The sequence below is a fragment of the Prionailurus bengalensis genome, chromosome B1 (genome assembly GCF_016509475.1).
Source record: "Prionailurus bengalensis isolate Pbe53 chromosome B1, Fcat_Pben_1.1_paternal_pri, whole genome shotgun sequence".
Taxonomy (NCBI): domain Eukaryota; kingdom Metazoa; phylum Chordata; class Mammalia; order Carnivora; family Felidae; genus Prionailurus; species Prionailurus bengalensis.
In genome coordinates this window covers 122609906-122632076 of record NC_057344.1, presented here as the reverse complement: position 1 = coordinate 122632076, position 22171 = coordinate 122609906, and the positions used below count along the sequence as shown (strand labels likewise).

The following is a 22171-nucleotide window of genomic DNA, read 5'->3' as shown; positions in this document are numbered from 1 at the left end:
TTGCATTTCTCTGACTAGTATTGAGACTATTTGAAATACCCATTTCCTCTTTTGTGAAAGACTTTCACTTTCTCTTCTGTATGTGTACATATTTTAATTTTTATTACATGTGCTTTATAATCAGAAAAAATAGGGGCGCCTGGGTGGGGCAGTCGGTTAAGCGTCCGACTTCAGCTCAGGTCACGATCTCGCGGTCCGTGAGTTCGAGCCCTGCGTTGGGCTCTGGGCTGATGGCTCAGAGCCTGGAGCCTGTTTCCGATTCTGTGTCTCCCTCTCTCTCTGCCCCTCCCCCGTTCATGCTCTGTCTCTCGCTGTCCCAAAAATAAATAATCGTTGAAAAAAAAATTAAAAAAATATAATCAGAAAAAATAACACACAAGTTAAAAAGTAACTTATGTGTCCTTTAGGGTCTACTCAGATATTGGCTCCTTTAAACAACGGCCTTGATCTTTCTTCCTGCAACCATTCTCTTGAACGTAGTTTGCACAGTACTTGTCTTATCCTCTTGAATAATTAATGGAGACTAGACTGGGGCTCTCCCATTTGTGGTCCCTCTGACCTTCCTCGTGCAATGCCTTATGCAATGCTCTGTGCAGATTTGAAGCTTAATAAAGATCTGAACGATAGAAGGTAGAGAAGGTTGACTATGAGAAAACTACCAACTCTACTGTTTTCAACCTTTAGCTCTTCGTGGACATGGTCTTGAACAATCCTTACCAAAAGTGGTCATATTCCTATAAAGGACGTGTAACGTTATTTGGCTCTTGAGTCACTTCCCTGGAAGATATGCTCATCGAAATTTCTCGGAAAGGAATACTTAGCTCAACTAAAAGAGGAAGGTCAGATATTTGTGGAAGAGCTCTTGGGGGGCTGAGGATCCCATTGCTCAATGGACATCATGAAGTGATAGGAGGCTGCCTGGAAGTCCCTATCTTGGATTAGCCCAGGCCCAGGACTCCTAAAACCCACCACATGGCAATATTGACTCAACCAAGCTGGCCACCCACAAATTAACACGTGCTGAGGATGTGTCAGATTAGAACATGGTGTGATCCTCCTTGCTTTATACTCAAGTATTCTTATGTGTTTATGATACATAGTAGTACTTAAAAGATTACCATTAAAAAGTTCTTAGTAAAAACTGCCTCCCAGCTGTAGTTATCAGAAGAATTCTGTAAATGTTTTAAACACAGACTTCAGATCTCACTGAAAATAACCCGAAGGAATGTCCAAATCTTTTATATTTTAGACTTTTGTTAATCCAGTTTTGTTACGTCAGATCCAAATAAGTGATCTATTGGTTCAAGCTGAATCCTACACTAAAATGTTCATCCAGAAATTAATTATTGGCATAAATGCATTTAAGAACATGTGACCTTGGGGCACCTGGGTGGCTCAGTCAGTTAAGCGTCCGACTTTGGCTAAGGTCATCGGTGGCTCAGTCAGTTAAGCATCTGACTTTGGCTCAGGTAATGATCTCATGGTCCGTGAGTTCTAGCACAGCATTGGGCTCTGTGCTGACAGCTCGGAGCCTGGAGTCTGCTTCGGATTCTGTGTCTCCCTCTCTCTCTCTGCTCCTCCCCTGCTCGTGCTCTGTCTATCTCTCAAAAATAAACATTAAAGAAACAAAAACAAGAACATTAAAAGAATTAGAATTTTGGCTGTAGCCAAACCTGAAGTTTTTTATAGCTTCATTTTTAATTCCTCCAATTATTCTGTTTTTCATTGAGGTATAACTGGCATATAATGTATTAATTTCAGGTTCCAATTGTCCTTTGAAAGGATTTTGTAATGAGAAGATTTGAACTTGTCAGCAAATTAGCTCAATGAACGGGACTGCTTTACCCATAATTAACTTAGTGGGTTTGCTTATAAAAAGTTTGTCCTAGGGCACCTGGGTGGCTCAGTCAGTTGAGAGTCCGACTTGCGCGCAGGTCATGAACTTGCGGTTCGTGAGTTGGAGCCCCGTCTGGCTCTGTGCTGACACCTCAGAGCCTGGAGCCTGCTTCTGACTGTGTGTCTCCCTCTCTCTCTGTTCCTCCCCTGATCGCACTCTGTCTCTCTATCTCTCTCTCAAAAATAAATAAAGAATAAAAAAGATATTTTTTTTAATGTTTCGCCTTGCAATTGCTTTGAGCTAGTAGATACACTTCTAACATAGGACGGAGGCCTCTGTGCTCCCACAGAGGAAATATGCTAAAGAAACATACATTAGGAAATGCAGATTTAGAAAACAGATAGCTTGGAGACCTAGGTAGAAGAAGCTTCCTTCTTGGTCTTACGTGTGCTTTTTATTATCAGGCTGAAGTGACATGCGGTAGGGATGTCACAGTAGATGCCAGCGTGGTTCATGACAGCAGGCTCCCTCACCCTCAGAATAGGGCTCTCCCTTGAGGCTCCTGTACATTATACATACCTCTTCAGTAGCTCTCGGTTCACTGACGTAATCGGCGTCGTCTGTATAGTCGCCCGTGTCCCCTTCCTCTCCACTGCCCAGAGGTGTGGGTCCCTGGCGGCAGCCGCTTCCCCCAGTACCTAGCTCTCTGTTAGCCAAAATAAATTCAAAGTAATGAAAAATTATATTTGAGCAACAAGAAAATCGCACCAGAGAGGATGTATCGCAATCCATGGCTTTGTGAGTCCCCACGGTTTCGTGTAACAACTAATGTGTGCTGAGATCTGCTGTTTGCCAGGCCTGTTCTGACCATTTCATGTGTGTTAATGGGAGCAGCACTTATAATTGGCCCATGAGATATGGCTGTTATTAATCCTGTTTCAGAGGTGAGGAAACTGAGGCTCAGACTGGTTATGTAACTTGCCCAAGGTTGCACAGCTGGTAGGGGTTAACACCCGGGTAGGACTCAGGCAAACTGACTCTGGAGACCACAATCTGAATTCACCACACTGGGCTGCCTCTACCAAGTCGTTAAAAAAATGTGAAAGAGCTGTCATTAGGAGAAAGGAGACAGGTGCAGAACTGTGTGCCTAGCAAGCTCTTATTGTCATAGAATTAGGAGGTGGCGGAACATACTAGATGCCTTTAGATGCAAAGGATGGCTCTGAGGAGCAAACACAGGAAAATGGTTGACATTGGTGTCCTCTGTGGGAGCGAACAGGGAGACTGGAGACTAAGGGTGAGGACAAGGCTCTATTTTTACTAACCCTTCTTTGGAACGGTTTGGAATTTTTTTTTTTTTCTTCTACCATGGATATATGCTACCTTTTCTAAAACAAAATTTTTTTTCATCTCCTTGGGACTTCTCTAGCTCTTCAGGTATTTGTCAGTTTGAAACAACATCTGATGGGGCTCATGCGTCATGTGTAAGACATCGGAATTCCTTGCTTTCAACTTCATTTCAGTCATTTCAGTGGACTCCAGTGTAATAATAGCCAGTGGTTTTCCACACTGCAGAAAGTAGTACCATACTTGCAAAAGAGAGTATGTGAGGGAGGGATCAAAGAAAGAGAGAAATTTGGCCAAATCTTATTCTTTTTTTTTTTTTTTAATGTTTATTTTTGAGAGAGAGCACACGAGGAGGGGAGGGCCAGAGAGAGAGGGAGACACAGAATCTGAAGCAGGCTCCAGGCTCCGAGCTGTCAGCACAGAGCCCCACGCAGGTATCAGACCCACCAATCACCGTGGGATCAGGACCTGAGCTGAAGTCAGGCCCTTAACAGACTGAGCCACCTACACGCCCATGGCCAAATCTTATTCTTCTGGTTATTTTTGACTTGGACTTTGAAAAGGATTTGTTTACGCAGTGACAGGGTGTTTGTTTGCTAGGACCACCATGACAAAGTGCCACAAAATGAGCAGTTTAAACAACAGTAAAGTTGTGCAGGATAGAAGCCAGAAATCCAGGTGTCCATAGTATGGGTTCCTTCCAAGGGTTGTAAGGCAGGGACCTGTTCTGGCCTTTTCTTCTTGCCTTGTAGGTGGCCACATTTACATGGCACTGTCCCTGTGTGCAAGTCCGTCTCCAAATATGCCCCTTTTATAAGAGGACACCGGTCATGTTAGATTAGGGCCCACCCTACATGACCTCTTTATAACTTGCTAAAGACGAGATGCTAGCTCCAAATAAGGTCACATTCTGAAGTCCCGGGAATTAGGACTTCAACATATGAATCTTCAGGACACCATTCGACCCATAACACTGCCATGATCCACTTCTCTCTACTCTCCCCTCAGCCTGGCCCAAAGAGTTCCTTGTCCTGACGTTTGGGCTGAGACTTTGGTCTTTGGGCTACCTACGGTGGAGAATATTGTTGACGTCATCCTTGAGGGGAAAACCCAATGAAGGAAAAGTCACCTGTGGTTTGTCCTGAGTGCAAGTGTGGTTCTCTCCTTCCTAGGTGGTACCATGGTAACCTCACACGCCATGCGGCCGAGGCCCTTCTCCTCTCCAATGGATGCGACGGAAGCTACCTTCTGAGGGACAGCAACGAAAGGACCGGGCTGTACTCTCTCTCTGTGAGGTAGGATGTCTAAGAACTATGAATTCAATCTCGCCCCATCTCTTCCTTACATGGGCGTTGCTTTATCATCACACTCAAATTGCCAGATAGCAAAATTCTCATGTCACCAGATAAAATTCTCTCAATTTCTGTTAGACCTGCAGGTCTAAGGATTCCAAGCTCTGAATGGTAGACTGTAAAAAAAACATTCTTCCTCCTTCCCTTGGCAGGGAAGAAGAAAATGTTAGAGCCGAAGGATACTTTACGAATCGTTTAATGTCTTGCTTGACTGATGGAAAAACTGAAACCTAAAATGGTAAAGTGTCCTTTCACCCAATAAATCAGCAATAGAAACAGCACCGGAATCCAAATCCCTAAAACCTGGCCCAGCGCCCTGTTAATATTCATTGCTTCCTCTGGAAAATCAGAATGATTTGTGGCCGTGCAACTTTCATCACAAACTCAAGCAGGCAGTGAGGCAAATTTTAAGTTTTTTCTGTAAATGGACTGACCTTTCTCAAGGCTCCACTTCCCCTGAATGTTAGTAAAACTAATCTGGTCCTTACCAACACAAACCGGTGATGGCCCAGTCCTTCTCTGGTCTTTCTCCTCCCCTGCTTCCTCCTGGTTGGCCTCCGTATCAGGGAAGATGGCCTCGCCAGGTGATGATCAGGACAGCATCTGTTCCCTTGGCGTCTGAGGGCCTGTAGCAAGTCATTCTGGGTTTGCAGGGAGTTGGCCTCGGCTTAGACTGGGAATGTGAGGAGTCCATGAAGTCGCTCTCAGCCACCCACTCATTAATCTCAAACTGTGACTGTTTTATTACTGTTCTGATGGCGCCTCCATATACCCCTGAAAATAGTCCCTTCTCCGTTCGTCTTTCACGCTGATCTGGCATAAGGAGGTTTTCTCTATTCTTTTCTGCTCCACATGGTCTAGGCCTCCTTGTCACTAACTCAGGAGCAACACTTACACTCTTTTCTCTCTGAATCCTCTTTTTCATCTAGTTTAGCAGTAGTTTCTTTTGTTTTGTTTGTTTAATTTTTTTTTTAATGTTTATTTTGAGAGAGAGCACATGAGCGGGAGAGGGGCAGAGAGAGAGGGAGACACAGAATCCAAAGCAGGCTCCAGGCTCTGAGCTGTCAGCACAGAGCCCGACGCAGGGCTCGAACTCACAAACCATGAGATCATGACCTGAACTGAAGTCAGAGGCTTAACTGACTAAGACAGCCAAGTGCCCCTGTTTTGTTTTTGAAAGTCTCCTCTACTTCTGAGAGGGGGAAAAACTGGCTATAAAAGTATTTCCCTAAATAATTGATGGCAGGCTTCTATGAGCTCAAAAGAGAAGAATCACCATATTTTTTTATCTTCTCTTTGGGCTTCTGGACCTACATATTTTCTACGCCACATAACAAATTACCTAAAATGTAGTGGCGTTAAACAACATAAACTGATTATCTCACAGTTTCTGTATGTCAGAAGTCCCAGTGAGTTCTCTGGATTCTCTGCTTGGGCTCCGACCATGCCAAAATTAAAGTGCTGGCTGAGGCTGTGGTTCATCTGGGCCTTCACATGCTCTTCCTTCAGTCTCTTCTTTCTTCTTCAGCGCTTTTCACTCATGTCCTTGTTGCTATAGGACTGAGCTCCCCACTTGCCATCTAGCTATTGGCCAGGGATCGCTGTCGGCTTCTGGAATCCACCGACCATTTCCTGCCAAGGGGCCCCCACAGGCAGTTCAGAGCATGGATGTTTGCTTTCTTCTAGACCATCTAGAGTGAGTCCCCCTCTTCTGTGACCAGCCAAAGAAACCCTTTTGCTTTTACCAAGACTTTCATGTGATTAGGTCAGGCCCACCCAGAGAATGTCCCTATTTTAAGGTCAGCTAATTTGGAGCCTCTATTACCTGCAAAATCCCTTCATAGTAGCATCTATATTAGCATTTATTGAATAAATGGTGGAAAGTGTATGTAGTCCAGGGGCTGAGAATCTTGGGGTCCTGTTGGAACACTTCCATCCAGGGCACGTCTATAAGCCTATTTTAAGGGGAGTGGAAGAAATAGGTGAGAGGGTGAGGAGGTAAGTAAGAGGGTCACAGATTTTTAAAAACCACCTTTATTAATAGTTTTCATGTCACTCTGCTCTATTTTGCTTTAAATTTTTTCTAAATAACATTTTGGAAAAATTATTAATCAGACATGAATTTGTGCATGGGTGGAAGCAGGAATGTTACTTTCTCTGATCGACAGCAAAGGTGAAAAATTTATCAAGGGGTCAGGCTGCAAATCCTTTAATGCAAAGATCTTCCCCCGATCTCCAACAAACATGTGGAATTATTAGATCAAAGAATGCTAACTTGTCATCAATATATTTCTCATCGGAATGGTTAGATCAGAAACTTCTTCCAATTAGGTGGCACATATATATCACATCTATATAAAAATGTAAAAAAAAATAACCATGGGGGGGCACCTGGGTGACTCAGTCAGTTGAGTGTTGGACTCTTGGCCTCCGCTCAGGTCATGATCTCACAGTTCATGAGCTCAAGCCCCACGTTGGGCTCTGTGCGGATAGCACAGAACCTGCTTGGGATTCTCTCTCCCCGCCTCTCTCTGCCCCTCCTTGCTCTCTCCCTCTGTGTCTCAAAATAAATAAATCATCTTTTTAAAAAATCACCAACAGAGGTGACAGGAACCACAAACCAGCTCAAAAGAATGCCTTTTTTTACTCATTCATTTGTTCACTCCGTTAATAATAAATATCTAAGAGCATCCACTCTATGCCAAGCTCTTTGATAAGTGTTGTGGAAGATTCAGGCTTTGCCCTCAGGAAGTGCAGCTCACAGGACAGTAGGATGCTATTCAAGTAGCTCACGACAAGGAAGAGTGCAGTGAATGATGGGAAAGGAGCCAGATGAGTGTGTGGACTGTCTAGGGGAGAAAAGCAAGTAACTCATGTTGTGAGTATCATGGCGTACTTGACCCAGCAGGTGTCTTTGGGCTGACACTTGTTCAGAAACAAAGGGGGCGATGTTGCTGGTGAAGGGGGCTGCAAGAGCTCAGGGACAATAGCGGAAACTGTGAGGAGAATTGTAGGTCCGGTTGGATCGGAGAAGCAGTCCTCAGGGTGTGGTCCCCAGACTGGCGGCATCCCCAGAGAACATGTTAGGGATGCAAATTCTTGGGCCCCACACCCTGGACCTACCAAATCAGGAATTCAGGGGGCAAGGCCCAGAAATCTGGGTTTTAACGAGCCCTCCAGGTGATTCCAATTTCTGATGCGTGCTAACGTTGGAGCAGGACTTACACAGAGAGGAGAGGAATAGCAGGAGTCAAATACTACTTATCTATTTAGGGGCACCTGGATAGCTCAAAGCGCCCGACTATTGATTTCTGCTCAGGTCAATCTCACAGTTTCTTGAGTTCGAGCTCCGCGTCTGGTTCTGCGCTGACAGCGTGGCGTCTGCTTGAGCTTCTCTCTCTCTACACCTCCCCTGGTCATGCGATCTTTGTCTCTCTGTCTCCCTCTAAAAGTAATTAAATACACTTAAAAAATTCTTTTAATACCAGTGCTTTCAATAATTGTGTTGTAATTCTCAGTTTTTAGAAGGGTTTCATGATGATGCTCATGCCTGATGTTATATTTCCCTTCAAAACAAGATAATTCATTTCTTAAATAACCTAAAGCATTTCTTTTTCCCTTTCAGAGCCAAAGACTCTGTCAAACACTTTCATGTTGAATACACTGGATATTCATTTAAATTTGGCTTTAATGAATTCTCATGTCTGAAGGATTTTGTCAAGCATTTTGCAAATCAGCCTTTGATTGGAAGTGAGACAGGTAAGCCACGAACAGATAGATACTTGACCTATGAGACATTGTTTCAGGATGGAGGAAGGAAAAGGGGGATTTCATTAAATAGTTGTCACTTCTCTTGGGTTATGTACATACGATATGCGATTAGATACGGTTAGAAACAATTTTTTCCAATTGCTGTGCCATATGCTACATTAATAAATTTAATCTATATCTGTATCTATATATCTGTATTACCTTTACGAGAAAACAATGTGCTTTGAACAAAGTAGACAGTTTTTTTAGAATGTGATATAATAATGGATTGATTTAAAGTACACAACTTAAGAAAATAGTCTATTCATTTTACAATAATATATATAGTAAACAAAGAAAAAAGAAAGGCTAGAACAACTTTCTGATTCCTCATAATTTTAGACATGGACAGTTTACATATTGGGACCACCCATAAAAGATAATGTTGAGCATTTTTTAAAACAGAATTCATACTTCAATGTTCACAAATATCACGGAATGTTAAAAAATATTGACTGGAAATTGCTCTTTTTTTTTTTTAATTTTTTTTCAACGTTTATTTATTTTTTGGGACAGAGAGAGACAGAGCATGAACGGGGGAGGGGCAGAGAGAGAGGGAGACACAGAAACGGAAACAGGCTCCAGGTTCTGAGCCATCAGCCCAGAGCCCGACGCGGGGCTCGAACTCACGGACCGCGAGATCGTGACCTGGCTGAAGTCGGACGCTTAACCGACTGCGCCACCCAGGCGCCCCTGGAAATTGCCCTTTTGAACAATGCCTTTATTACATCATAAAATTCTGTTTCTCTTGGTTTTTGTAAGTCTTTACACTGGACTTAAATATGGATGGAAAATTTTGAATTTCCCTGTTTGAATGGTTAAAGTCCAACTAGAATATTCAAGTGAAAAAACAAAAGACACACTACCCGGGTATCTGAATTATCTAACTTGTTTTTCCGTACCGATTAAAGTAAGCAAAAGATCACCCCTATACTTGTGATACAGAATCACAATTTTATGTGGCCTAAACGATGGTAATTCTTGGGTAATCAAAAGTTGGGTGATTCCAGAATGTGTAGCCGAAGAGGAACTCAAGACTTAACAGTACAGCTATCTTACCATGAATGTGTTTATACTTGCTTTCTTGGTAAACATGGCCAGTGGACTTTTTGTTAACTTCAGTGTGGTTGTAGAGATGCCTCTCCAGTCTTTCCTTCTCTGCTGTTTCTGTGGCCTGGATAGACCCTGATATGAATCACACAGTATCAAGTGTAGATGAAAAGCACAGTGGAAACCACAGAGTAGTTGCCTTACTTTATACTGACCGCATAAGACCTATACTAGAATATTCCAAACTGCAAAACTGAAGCTATAATTTTTTTTCTGGTGGAAATTCTTCCAATCGGCCCTGAAAACTACTCTACCAGCAGTAGTTCACATAAACAAATGACAAGTGGGCATGCGTTATTTATTTCCATTGCTACTTTGGCTATGGCAAGCATTTTAGCTTCTCAAATCCCTTCACTTCAAACTTACCTCCTACTTGTTTCCCACTCTATGCTCGACTTTATTCACTTCTTGATCACGAGAAATTGAGATTTTGAAACTAAACACTTTGTTTTGTCTACCCCTATTTGTGTCCTTCTCTATGTCCCCCAGGTCCTGATACAGTGCATGACACTTTGGGCGATGGATGGATGGGTGGATGGATGATGATTATGAGTGGGAACTCTTTGTCACTTCAAAGACATGATAAGTGTTATCTTCCAGCCTTTTTTCTTCCTCCAAGCAACGTCAGCTTCCTTCTTTTGAACTCTCCTCCTAGACTCTATATTTAACCCATTTGATCATTCTCTGTGCTCCTTCCTGGACTTTCTCCAAGTTACGGAACAGGTATACATTCTATCCACCAAAAGGTTTCAAAAACCTTTAAGGTCAAAGTGAATGCAGTGGTTTCTGGGTGAACCTTTCTGGCACAGGTCCAATCTCCAGGGAAGAGGATCACCTAAGTCTTCTTCAAAGTAAAGGCTCCTTGACATTGAATTTAAGACAATGTTAAATTTCCCTGCAAATACAGTAATCTAACTAAAGAAGTTTTACTATTAATCCTTTGGGAGAGTGAAGATTTGTAATCCTGATTCCTAAGGTAGTTTTATCCAAAGCTAAAGTTTGTTGTATCGTTATCATTTCTATAATCATTTTTTACAATAAAACTCAGGAAACTAAGATTTTTATCCTCTCTGCTGCATCTTCTCTGTGCCATTCATTATCCAACAGGAAATTTGCTATTATTTGAATCCCTTGCTACAGGCTCTTGATGCTTATGGACATATACTTGGCTTCCTAGCTTCCAGGCCTTGAGTTAGATATCACCAACTCTGAAATATTCCTCTTATCTGTCCCAGCCAGATGAAGCAAAGCCACTGAAGCTGGGAACAAGGGGAAAAACCCATGACAAACAAGTGTTCCAATGTTGCCCCTCTGGGAGTAATAGGCCTCAGGAAACAAGATAACGTGCTGAAGTCATGATGACTCTTAAACCCAGCAGATTTTCAGAAGCCACAATCAGCACTATGACCTGTGAACAACAGTGAATGGAAACCAGAATGCCACCTTCTAAAAATAGGCCCCTTCTTGTTCATTTGAGTATTGGCTCCTGGTGTTGAGCAGCAGTGATCAGGAGGCCTCCAGTCTGATGATTTCTTGGTCTGCATCAGAGAAGTGCAAACTCTTAAAGTTTTCATCCAATTAAAGGTTACCAGGGGAAGCATTTGTCTGCACAATGGATGAGGCCAGCCAGGGTTCTTACCTCCAGATCCTAGAATGGAAAGGACTAGAACGGGGGATTTCAGGCCACTCCTTTTAGCCCAGACCCCCGTCAGGCCAGCAGCACCTTGCAGTGCCTAGAGAGTGAGTTTATTTAAAAGAGACTTTCCCACACTTACCCACTGACAGGGATGGCACTGCATCTGAAGGCAATGGGCAGGACCTCCAAATAACCAATAGCTTTACCCGACTTCACCTTGCAGTTAAATATCGTGTAGAGGGAAACCCAGAACACTCGGTTCTGGGTCATAAGAAAATATTTGTATTTGGGATACGTAAAAGTGTTAACCTAAAGGGAAGAATACTATTTTAAGATCTCTTCTTTCCTATTCTATTCCTTTTCTCTACTCCTCAACTTCTCAGGATTTCTGTTTCCTTAATCTGAAGAAGGAAGATTTCCTAAGCAAGCGCTGAAAGCCTCCTGACAACCTGAATATTCTATGGTTATAATTTCCTTATCCCTTGCTATAATCTGCATTTAACCTTTCCAATCTCCATGAAAGTTTCTGTTCACTCTAATTGCTCCTTATTAACAGCCATCAGCAGAATATCGTTAGATATTTCTGATTGCCAAATCCCAGTCATTTCCCAAGTAAATATCATGGTTACATTCAACATGCTCTCTTCCTTTACTTTCCTCAGTGGATCTTTTGTCTTCTAACATTGTGTTTAATTCACTTTTTAAAAAATTTTTGTTTAATGTTCATTTATTTTTTTTTAATTTTTTTTTTTCAACGTTTATTTATTTTGGGGACAGAGAGAGACAGAGCATGAACGGGGGAGGGGCAGAGAGAGGGAGACACAGAATCAGAAACAGGCTCCAGGCTCTGAGCCATCAGCCCAGAGCCCGACGCGGGGCTCGAACTCACGGACCGTGAGATCGTGACCTGGCTGAAGTCGGACGCTTAACCGACTGTGCCACCCAGGCGCCCCATTGTTCATTTATTTTTGAGAGGGAGAGAGAGACAGAGTGCGAGTGGGGGAGGGGCAGAGAGAGAAGGAGACACAGAATCCCAAGCAGGCTCCAGACTCTGAGCTGGTGGCACAGAGCCTGATGTAGGGCTCTAACTCGTGAACCTCAAGATCATGACCTGAGCCTGACCTAAGTCGGAGGCTTAACCGACTCAGCCACCCAGGACCCCTGTATAATTCACTTTTTTAAAAAATCTTTGCAAAAAATAAAAAAAAAACCACCTCTTTGCATTAGTATGTAAACCCTTTAAGAAGAGAGATATTTGTCATTTTTGTACCCTGATCATATGTCCCAGTAGGTACAAGAATGAATGGTAATAATTTTCACAGCATTTCATAATTTCATGTTGGTTTCCCTTTATCTCATTACCAAAGCCTGCATTGCAGCTTGAATGAGAACACATCAACCAGTGAACTTCTGACAATTAGTTTTTACTTCCAAAGTTTTGTTTTAATGTTTATTTATTTATTTTTGAGGGAGAGCATGAATGCATGCATGAGCCAGGGAGGGACAGAGAGAATCCCTAGCAGGCTCCAAAAGGGCTGTCAGTCCAGAGCTCAATCAGGGGCTTTTTGTGGGGCTCGATCTCAGGAACCATAAATCATGACCTGGATGGCTCCAAAGTTTATGCAAAGCATAATTTAAAATGATGCTTTGTGTTGTATGTATGCTCAGTAATGCTTAAATTCAGAATTTGCCTTTTTTTTTTGGTACATTTATTTTTGAGAGACAGAGAGAGACAGAACGCAAGTGGGGGAGGGGCATAGAGAGACTGAAACACAGAATCCAAAGTGGGCTCCAGGCTTCGAGCTGTCAGCACAGATCCAAACACAGGGCTCATACTCACAAACCATGAGATCATGACCTGAGCCGAAGTCGGACGCTTAACCAACTGAGCCACGCAGGCGCCCCAGAATTTGACTTTCATTCGTTATGATAAGCTGCAATATAAAACTTTTCTTCCTACTTGCACATGGCTTCTAAGTTCAACTCAAATAGACTTGGAAATTTGAGCCTTTTTTATTAGCATGGATACATTTGGGCCATTATTAATTTTTACTGTACCCTCTTATAATCAGCTAGGTTTCATACATATATATTCTTTGAACATAGAGAGCATTTATCTTTATCCTTAAATGTCTTAATATTATTAGAACAAAAATTACCTTTCCTATTACCTTGTGTTTCTATTAGAATACTTCTGTATATGAAATTGCCATATACAATTTGTTATAGGAATTACTGTGTTGTGACTTTAAGCACCCACCCAGCATGAAAAAGAATGACACGAATCAAGTTATGTTTGTACTTACCCTTTATAATAATCTGTTCTCGGTTTTGAAGATCCCATCTGGTTCTTTCTTAAATGTCAGATTTCCACTTCTCTTTTTGTTTTGATGTGGGGATTCCCAACCTCTTGATAACTGCTGTCTTTATTATTAATTTATTTTGTAACACCAGCCTTTTTACCCAGGTGGCATTTTAAAATAATTTTGTTAAAATTCAGTGTAGTTTGAGAATTGTGTGCCATTTCTGAAAATAATCGATGACAACTCAGAATTCTGCCAAACCACAGCCAAGCATCACTCCTTTAGTTTCTGCTTGCCAAAAAAGCAAGTTTTCTCAGTTTGTCATAAGGTGTGTTTGCAAAAGGAAAAGGCAGGCAGGGAAGGGAATACGGAAACAACACGTATGGAGTACTCACTGAGTTCTGAGCGTGCCGTTGGATGTTTTCGCAGATATCAAGTTATTGAATCTCCTGAACCATCCATGGTAATGTGAAAGTGCTCCCATTTTTAGATGAGGAATTGAAAACTTAGACATGTGAAGTTATTTGGCCAGCGTGGCACAGGCCAGAAAACATCAGAGCTGAGAGTGAAATCCAAGCCAACCTGGTTCTAAACCACAGGGGCTTTCCATTCACCTCACTCTGTCCTGACGCTGGTCTACCAGTGACACAACAGCACGACATTGCCACAACACAGTGTGACCTTGAGTGGGTTTGGACAGGAAGATCTTTGCCACAACGACACAGTAGGATGTTTGTAGGACAGGGCAGAGCTATCCCCCAGTCTCTTCTTTAAGGTCTGTAACAATATTTTCGGTATGTGATATAAAGGCATTGTTCTAAAGAACGTGAATCAGGGGCGCCTGGGTGGCGCAGTCGGTTAAGCGTCCGACTTCAGCCAGGTCACGATCTCGCGGTCCGTGAGTTCGAGCCCCGCGTCGGGCTCTGGGCTGATGGCTCAGAGCCTGGAGCCTGTTTCTGATTCTGTGTCTCCCTCTCTCTCTGCCCCTCCCCCGTTCATGCTCTGTCTCTCTCTGTCCCAAAAAAAATAAATAAACGTTGAAAAAAAAAATTTTTTTTTAAAAATAAAAAAAAAGAACGTGAATCAATCTGAACTTCTGTCTTCGTATTTACCGCTGTTCCTATGCTATTTACATGAATTGCCACTTGGGAAATTATCTTGGAGGACATCTTAAAACATAAAAGGCTGACTAAAAAACATACATAGGCCCATCGCATTTATGTCTCTCCGGAAGAGATATAAGACAGCCTATGTAAATATGATACAGTAAAAGAAAATGTAAAGTTTGGGGTGCCTGGGTGGCTCGGTTGGTTGAGCATCCAGCTTCGGCTCAGGTCATGACCTCACAGTTTGTGAGTTCAAGCCCCGCATCCGGCTCTCTGCTGTCAGAGTGGAGCCCGCTCGGATCCTGTCTCCCCACCCCTCTGCCCCTTCTCCCTTGTGCTCTCTCCCCAAACTAATAAACATCAAAAAAAAAAAAAAAAGAAGTGACATTATAAAAAAGTAAATAAAACGTAAAGGTTAAATGAGAATGTGGAAGAAAAGGAAAATGAGACACAAAGACGCAATGATGTCAGAAATAAAGTACTTTAAACGGGCAGTGTGCTTGGCAGGAAACAGGACACACCCTTGGTTACTAAGCGTCCTAGTATCTCTTGCCCCTGCATTAGGCTTGTGTGTGTAACTAGATTTACAGGATATTAGAATGGGAAGGGATCCCACAGACCGTTTCATTTTTCCTTTACAAATGGAGAAACCAAGGCCTGATGAGAAACGTTGAGGCAAAAACTCTCATCTCCTTTCCTCAGGCTACCTCCTCAAGGATCTGCTTGTTCGAATTTTGATTTCCATGTACACCCTTGCGCCGACAATAAAGTACATTTCACAGGCCGTAGAGAGTTTCCATTACTCCATAATGAGTAAACACGTGAACTTCTAGTTCAGCTCCAGCCTCTGCCATTCATTCACCAGCTGTATGTCCTTGGGAAAATGATGTAACCTCCCTGAGATTCAGTTTCATCACCTTACAGATCAGAGCTGGTGACCTAACAGTTCATACCTTAATAGTTCCTGACTTGCTATTGAGGATTGAATGAGATTGGGTATGAAAGGCTATAAAAATCATTTTTAGCTTGGCATAAATTATTGTTGTTTATTGTTTTTTAACAAAGCACCGTTATGGTAATCCCATCATATTGTCCGCAAGAGCTGCATATTCTTTGGTATACCATGAAGAGTTAGTTGGGGGCAATTAATTACATTTGTATTTATCAAGTGTTTATGTCATCTTCAAGTTTTAAGCCAGCTCCGCAGAGGATTCAGATAAAGGATCAGATAAAGTGACGGCTCCGCAAAGAGCGACCTGACTTGACTTGGACATTTTAACAGAATCTTCTGACCTGGCCAGATGATCTACTTCTCCTCCCTCTGTGTAGTTCTCCCTGTGAGACTGGAAAGGGGCTATTAAAGCCCCTGTGTATGTAAGCAAACGTAGTTTGACCAGCATCATCTTAATGATGGGTTAAAGTTCATTTGCAGGGTAGGTTGCAAAGAAGAAAGGAGAAAGAGCTTGAGTATTCCTGTCACTCCCTCTAGAAAGCCGCTTCCCACCGGCAAGAGATGACAGAGAAATCCGCCATGCACACACCAGTTGCCTAGCTTGTTTTCTGAACCTGAGGGCAATAACGAAGCATGAGTGGATGTAGTCTTATTTGAATTTAATTCAACAAATATGTATTGGGCGCCAGCCACGAGCTGAGGACTACTAGCTACTGATGATGCAGTGATGAATCAGGTATCAACCTCATCCTCCGACATCTTACAATCTAGTTGGAAACCGGATGGGCAAGCACAAGCTTTAGTGCCTAAAAGAAATATTCTAAATAGAAGTTACCCTGTTCAGAGCTAGATGTGCTCTTGTGCTACACTCCACTTCAGATATCGAACCAATGCCTGAGGCTTGAAAACTGTTCTGTGTTTCTGAAGCGCTGTGGGATACAAGATAAGGAGTCCTCCAATGCAGTCTCACCGTATCACAGACAGAGTGGGTGTCCTGTAAGTTACAGTTCAGCCAATGCAAACTGAAATGCTGGCCTTGGCCCTGCTCTGATCACCTCAAAAATGTACCTCCACCGAGTGTTTCTGAAACCAGGTTTCATATCAAAGGCAGGAAACAACTATCTCCTTCATGTAGTTCAGAAACTGAAGTGAAACTTGCAGCCAGGTTTCCAAGAGCTGGGCTGTACAGCTTCCTCTCTCCTCCCTCCACCAGCCCCTGCCTCCTGTTGCTTTTTATCTGAATCTTCCAACCAAATCCTGGAATTAATTTGCCCTGAATATCACTAAACCCAAGTTTCTCTCTTATGGGGCCAAGGCACTACCTTGGACCTTAGGTGGAAATACAATCAGTCTGTGGTGGCTACATATTCAAGTTTCTTTTGATTGCAACCAACCTTGGCTAGCTGAATTTAAAAAAAAAAAAAAAAAATGGAGGGAGGAGAATACAGGGAAATAAATGGATTTTCCTTGGGGGTGGTGCTGGTAAGGATTGGTATTCTCTCCCAGAATTTAAAAGCAGACTGAACAGCAAGAGACAATAACGAATCAGCCCCATGATCACGGCACCGCTGAAGCTTTCAGCAAACTGACATGACTGCCTTGGTCCTGCTCTGATCACCCCAAAAGTGGGCCTCCACCGAGTGTTTCTGAGACCAGGTTTTATGCCAAAGGCAGGAAAGAGCAGTCTCCTTCATGTAGTTCAGAAACTGAAGCTGGTGGGCCTTCTCTCCAGAGAAATCACTAAGCAGATCCCCGGAAGTAAGTCCCGTGAGTGCAGCCTGAGTGAGGTGTTTGTGGGGGAGGCCCAGGGTCTGTGGGGATCTACATTGGCGTACAAGGATGGGGCAGTGTCTACGGAAGGGGAAATCACTCTTAGCCCAGCAGCCGTGCCAGGAAGCTCTATATATTATTGTTTTCTCTTGGGCAGACTGGTCAGCTAAGACCTTTCAGGGGGCTGGATGTTTATCAGTGGAAGTTGTCATTTTATAAGTGCTTTGCCATTTTCTTCATTCCACCATTCAATCCAGCCTCCTTCATGGTCTTACTAGTTAAAGTCGATGTATAGTCAATTGTACTTTCCTGTTGACTCCATATCATTTCCCTTAGTTTAGCTTTTGTTGGTGAAAATTTAGAAGAGGTTTTCGAAATAGAATTTGGTTCCCCCTAGTGGAGATTTGGACAGCTGTACTTGGCCTTGTGGCCGAAGCCGGCCTTGCCCGAAGCTGGGGTAATCGTAGACCTGGGAGGCTGGTTCCTCCCAGGCTCTTCTCTGACTTAACCCTGAATTACTGTGGCATCCATTTATCTACTCACTCATCAAGCTTTCATTATGTCAGCATCTCTACCAGGAAGTGGGATTGCAAAGGTAAATTTGGCACTGCTCTAAAGAGACTCACAGGGTGGGGAAATGCACCTGTTGAAAAGGCAATGGCTTCATAATACCAAGTGGTTATAGCATTGCGACTCAGGCAGCATTCCTTGCACACAGATCTTACACTATAGCACAACTGGCCCCCAAGGCTATGCTTATCTCCTGGGCACTGTACTATGGTAGGCAAGCTAATGGCCCACCCAAAGATGCCCATGTCTCTCCCTGGACCTGTGAATATGTTATGTTATGTGGCATGAGGGAATTAAGATTGCAGATGGAATTAAGAGTACAAGTCAGCTGACTTTGGATGGGGAGGTGTGCGATTACAATGGTGTGTCCATTGTAATCATAAGGATCCTTATAAGTGAAAGACGGAGGCACAAGAGGGAGACCCAGAGACATGGCAGTGTGAGCAGGCCTTAATGCACTGTTACTGGCTTTGAAGATGGAGGAATGTGGCCACCAGGCAAGGAATGCAGGCAGTTTCTAGAAGCTAGAAAAAACAGGGAATGGATTCTCCCCCAGAGCGTTTCCGGAAGGAAAGCAGTCCTGCCAATACCTTGATTTAAGATTATGAGACGCATTGCAGACTTCTGACCTCTAAAACCGTAAAGTAATAATTTTGAGTTGTGTTAAATCGCTACGTGGTGATTTCTTACAGAAGCAATAGGAAACCACTACAGGTAGTATACTTGGGTACGTGCCAGAAAAAAAATTGGCTAGATACATCTTTCTAAAGCATCATTTAAAAAATTATTTTCATATTGGGGGACGTAGGTGGCTCAATTGGTTAAGCGTCTGACTTCAGGTCATGATCTCGTGGTTTGTGGGTTTGAGCCCCCTGATGGGCTCTGTGGTGACAACTCAGAGCCTGGAGCCTACTTCGGATTCTGTGTCTCCCTCTCTCTCTCTCTCGCTCTCTGTTTCTCTCTCTCTCTCAAAAATAAACATTAAATTTTTTTAAGTGGGGTTATAGATGTAGTTTGGATCCTTATAAAACAGTATTTTCATATTAAACATGGAAAAGTAGGGGCGCCTGGGTGGCTCAGGTGGTTAAGTATCTGAGTCTTTGATTTCAGCTCAGGTCATCATCTCACAGTTTGGGCTCAGTGCTGATGATGTAGAGCCTTGGGATTCTCCCTCTCTCCCTCTGCCTCTATCCCGCTCTTTCTCAAAATAAATCAATAAGCTTAGAAAAATGCATGGAAAGGGGAGAAAGCATAAGATTTCACTTTTTTTCTAACTTGCGAGCTGCTTTGAACACTGGGATCCAGTCCCCTCTCCTCCACGATCAGATGGAAGGGTTTAGGAGGCACCAGTACATCTTGGAGCTTCCATCAGTGGCTCCTAGACTCTGCCATTTTTACTCTCAGCACAATGTCACACATGGGTCTTTGTAAACTCAACATTTAAAAATTCATGCTCCCAAAGACGCAATCGTTAGATTTTCACTTAACAGTTTACAACTACTCTATATCAAAGCATAATAATATCTAACATTTTCTTTTTCACTATCCTTTTCACAAACAGTTCTTTATTTGGTGCTTCAAAGAGCCTTGTAAAGACAAGGTAATTCTTCCCTTGTGTCCGGGGAGGAAACAGAAGCTAGAATGACCGTCCAAAGGTCAACAGGCACTGAGTGGCAGGGGTGGCTCTTTCCATGATGCCATGGTGACTGCTTGGCGCATCACCGGGGGTGGTTCTCTGGGGGGTGGGGGGTCACCATGGAGCCAACCGCACATTCTGCAAGCATCTGGCACGTTGTGATTGTGTCACACGGCCCCTGAGCCTGCACAACGGCTGCTCTTGGTTCACGCGTCTCTGCTTTCCTTATGACTGTCAAACCGTAACCGGCCTCTTGTCCTGATATGACTGGATCTGTTCTCATGAAAGGGTCACGTTGACAGGAGAGCACTGACGATGTGCAAGAGTGGGACCAGGGCTTCAGATAGCTGTGAAGGCCAGTTTTCGCTGTGATCCCAACGCTATGGGTGTGAACTGGATGCTCAAGAAGGAGGAGGCCAGAGTCTCATTCTTTTCTGGGGCCAAGGTCAAGGACCCTCTCCTGGCTTCTCTCAGGGTTCCTTTTCAAGTGCTAGCAGGGCGCCACGTGGGCGCAGTATCAGAGGCCATGGTTGTGTGTTTGCAGTCAGTTCGTTGGGCATGCTCGAGTTCCGTGGAATGGTTGGGCTTTGTTTGTAGGTCTGTTATTGTTATCAAGTGCTTTTTTTTTTTTTTTTTTATAATTTTTTTTTTCAACGTTTATTTATTTTTGGGACAGAGAGAGACAGAGCATGAACGGGGGAGGGGCAGAGAGAGAGGGAGACACAGAATCGGAAACAGGCTCCAGGCTCTGAGCCATCAGCCCAGAGCCCGACGCGGGGCTCGAACTCACAGACCGTGAGATCGTGACCTGGCTGAAGTCCGATGCTTAACCGACTGCGCCACCCAGGCGCCCCTATCAAGTGCTTTTTAACTGCAGAGGTGGTCTTTCTCTTTCCTCGTCTCTCTCTCTCTCTCTCTCTCTCTCACTCTAATTCAAGGTCCATACTTTCTATAATCTGTTGAAGTACCTTTTCCAAGAGGCCTTTCTGACCACCCTTTAAAATACCACCTTCTCCTGATGCCACCCTCATCCCCCACTATGCCTGTACCTTGCTCTATTAGGGTTTCCATAACACTTCTCTCCCCTGACATACTTCTTTTCATTTTTTCTTCTCCTCCCCTAGCAGAGGATCAAGTGCTCTATCTTCTTTGTGTGCTGCTGTAGTCCCGCTGCCTGGACAAGTGTCTTGCCCATAGTAGAGCTCAAGAAATATTTGTTGAATGAATTACTGTATTCTTTACATCTCTGCCCATGTCGGGTACAATCTCCGTCCTGCCTTTATAAGACCCAGTGAAATAAAAAGCAAGAAGCCATAGCAAAGGGGGAAAGAAAACCTTAACTTACTCATTTTGTAAAGTATCTAGTTCCTGTTCGCTGGTTGATTGGGGCAGGGAAGGGTGTAGAGGGGGGAAGGTCAGAAACATGGTGTCAGGTGGGCTCTCAGCTTCAATGTGCCATGCCCAAGGCCCCAAAGACTGGCCCCTTTTGGAGCCCTTGTGCTGCCCAATCCCCTCCTCCAGATGGAAGTGAAGGCAATCACACATAAGCCAGGTCAGGTCATGTTCACTGGAGGAAAGCGAAAGCTTCACGTAGTTTATTTTGTTAATTGGGTGGCAGGAGACAGTGGGGAAAATGCAACGAGTCCAGTTGTTTGAGATCCACTGATCTGTTAGAAGGCTTGTTCTGAAACGAGTGAGAAATAAGGTCTATGGACTGAATCCTCCCATGCCTCCGTGCGTTTGTTGGGTTTTGCTCTCATGGTTTTTATAAAGCCTACCTGGAAAACTTCCAGTTGTAGCTTCAGGTCCGGATCCATGTTGTCTCCTCTACGAAATCTTTTCCAAAGTGTTCCAAAGGAGGGGTCTTCGGGGGCCCCGGGCACCACCGGTATGCTTTGCCCACATCTCTGACGCTGGCCTCGTCACCCTGTTCATGCACATGACTACCCGTTAAGTGCCATCCCGTGCTAGTTCGGTCTGAGCACTACGAGGACAGAAACCATCGCATCATGCTTTATGTCTTCAGCCTCCAGCTTAAGTGCCTGGCATATAGTTGGTACTTGATAAACGTCGAGAAATGAATGAGCGAATAGGTGAAAAACAAGAGACTGAAATCTAGACACGTTATCTGGTCATTTAGCATTTGGACCTTCTTTCTGGGGCTCCTCTTTGATGAGGTTCTTTTATCTTCGTCCAGGCACTCTGATTGTTCTGAAACATCCCTATCCAAGGAAAGTGGAGGAACCATCCATTTATGAATCTGTCCGGGTTCACACAGCAATGCAGACGGGAAGAACGGAAAGTGACCTCGTGCCCACTGCACCCTCTGTAAGTGGCCCTCCATCTGACCACAGCGCTTTCACTGTCTAAACGTGGTAATATGCAGTAAGAGTTCAAAGGTTTTCTATATTTTTTAAATGTTTATTTTTGCGAGAGAGAGAGTATAAGCCAGGGAGGGGCAGAGAGAGAGGGAGAGAGAATCCCAAGCAGGCTCCACACTATAAGCACAGAGCCTGATGTGGGGCTCAAACTCATGTACGGTGAGATCATGACCTGAGCCTAAGTCGAAGGCTTAACTGACTGAGCCACCCGGGTGCACTGAGTTAGATAGTTTTAAAAGGATGTTTGTTCACATAAAAATTCTAACTTGTGATGTAAAACCTGGAAAGAAACATAAGGTTTGAAGCCCATGACTCAGTTCATCTGGTCCATCTGGCAAATCATCAAAAAATACATTGCCAT

The 22171-nt window shown here is 43.6% G+C and overlaps 1 protein-coding gene across 1 annotated transcript in view; it reads left to right on the top strand.

Annotated features, from left to right (window-relative positions):
- Positions 1–22171, top strand: part of DAPP1 (dual adaptor of phosphotyrosine and 3-phosphoinositides 1) — a 53364-nt gene that overhangs the window by 17016 nt on the left and 14177 nt on the right. The window contains exons 2-4 of the mRNA XM_043571724.1: positions 4357–4479; positions 8162–8295; positions 21627–21757. Coding sequence (XP_043427659.1) covers positions 4357–4479; positions 8162–8295; positions 21627–21757 — 388 coding nt within the window. The remainder of the gene's footprint in view (positions 1–4356; positions 4480–8161; positions 8296–21626; positions 21758–22171) is intronic.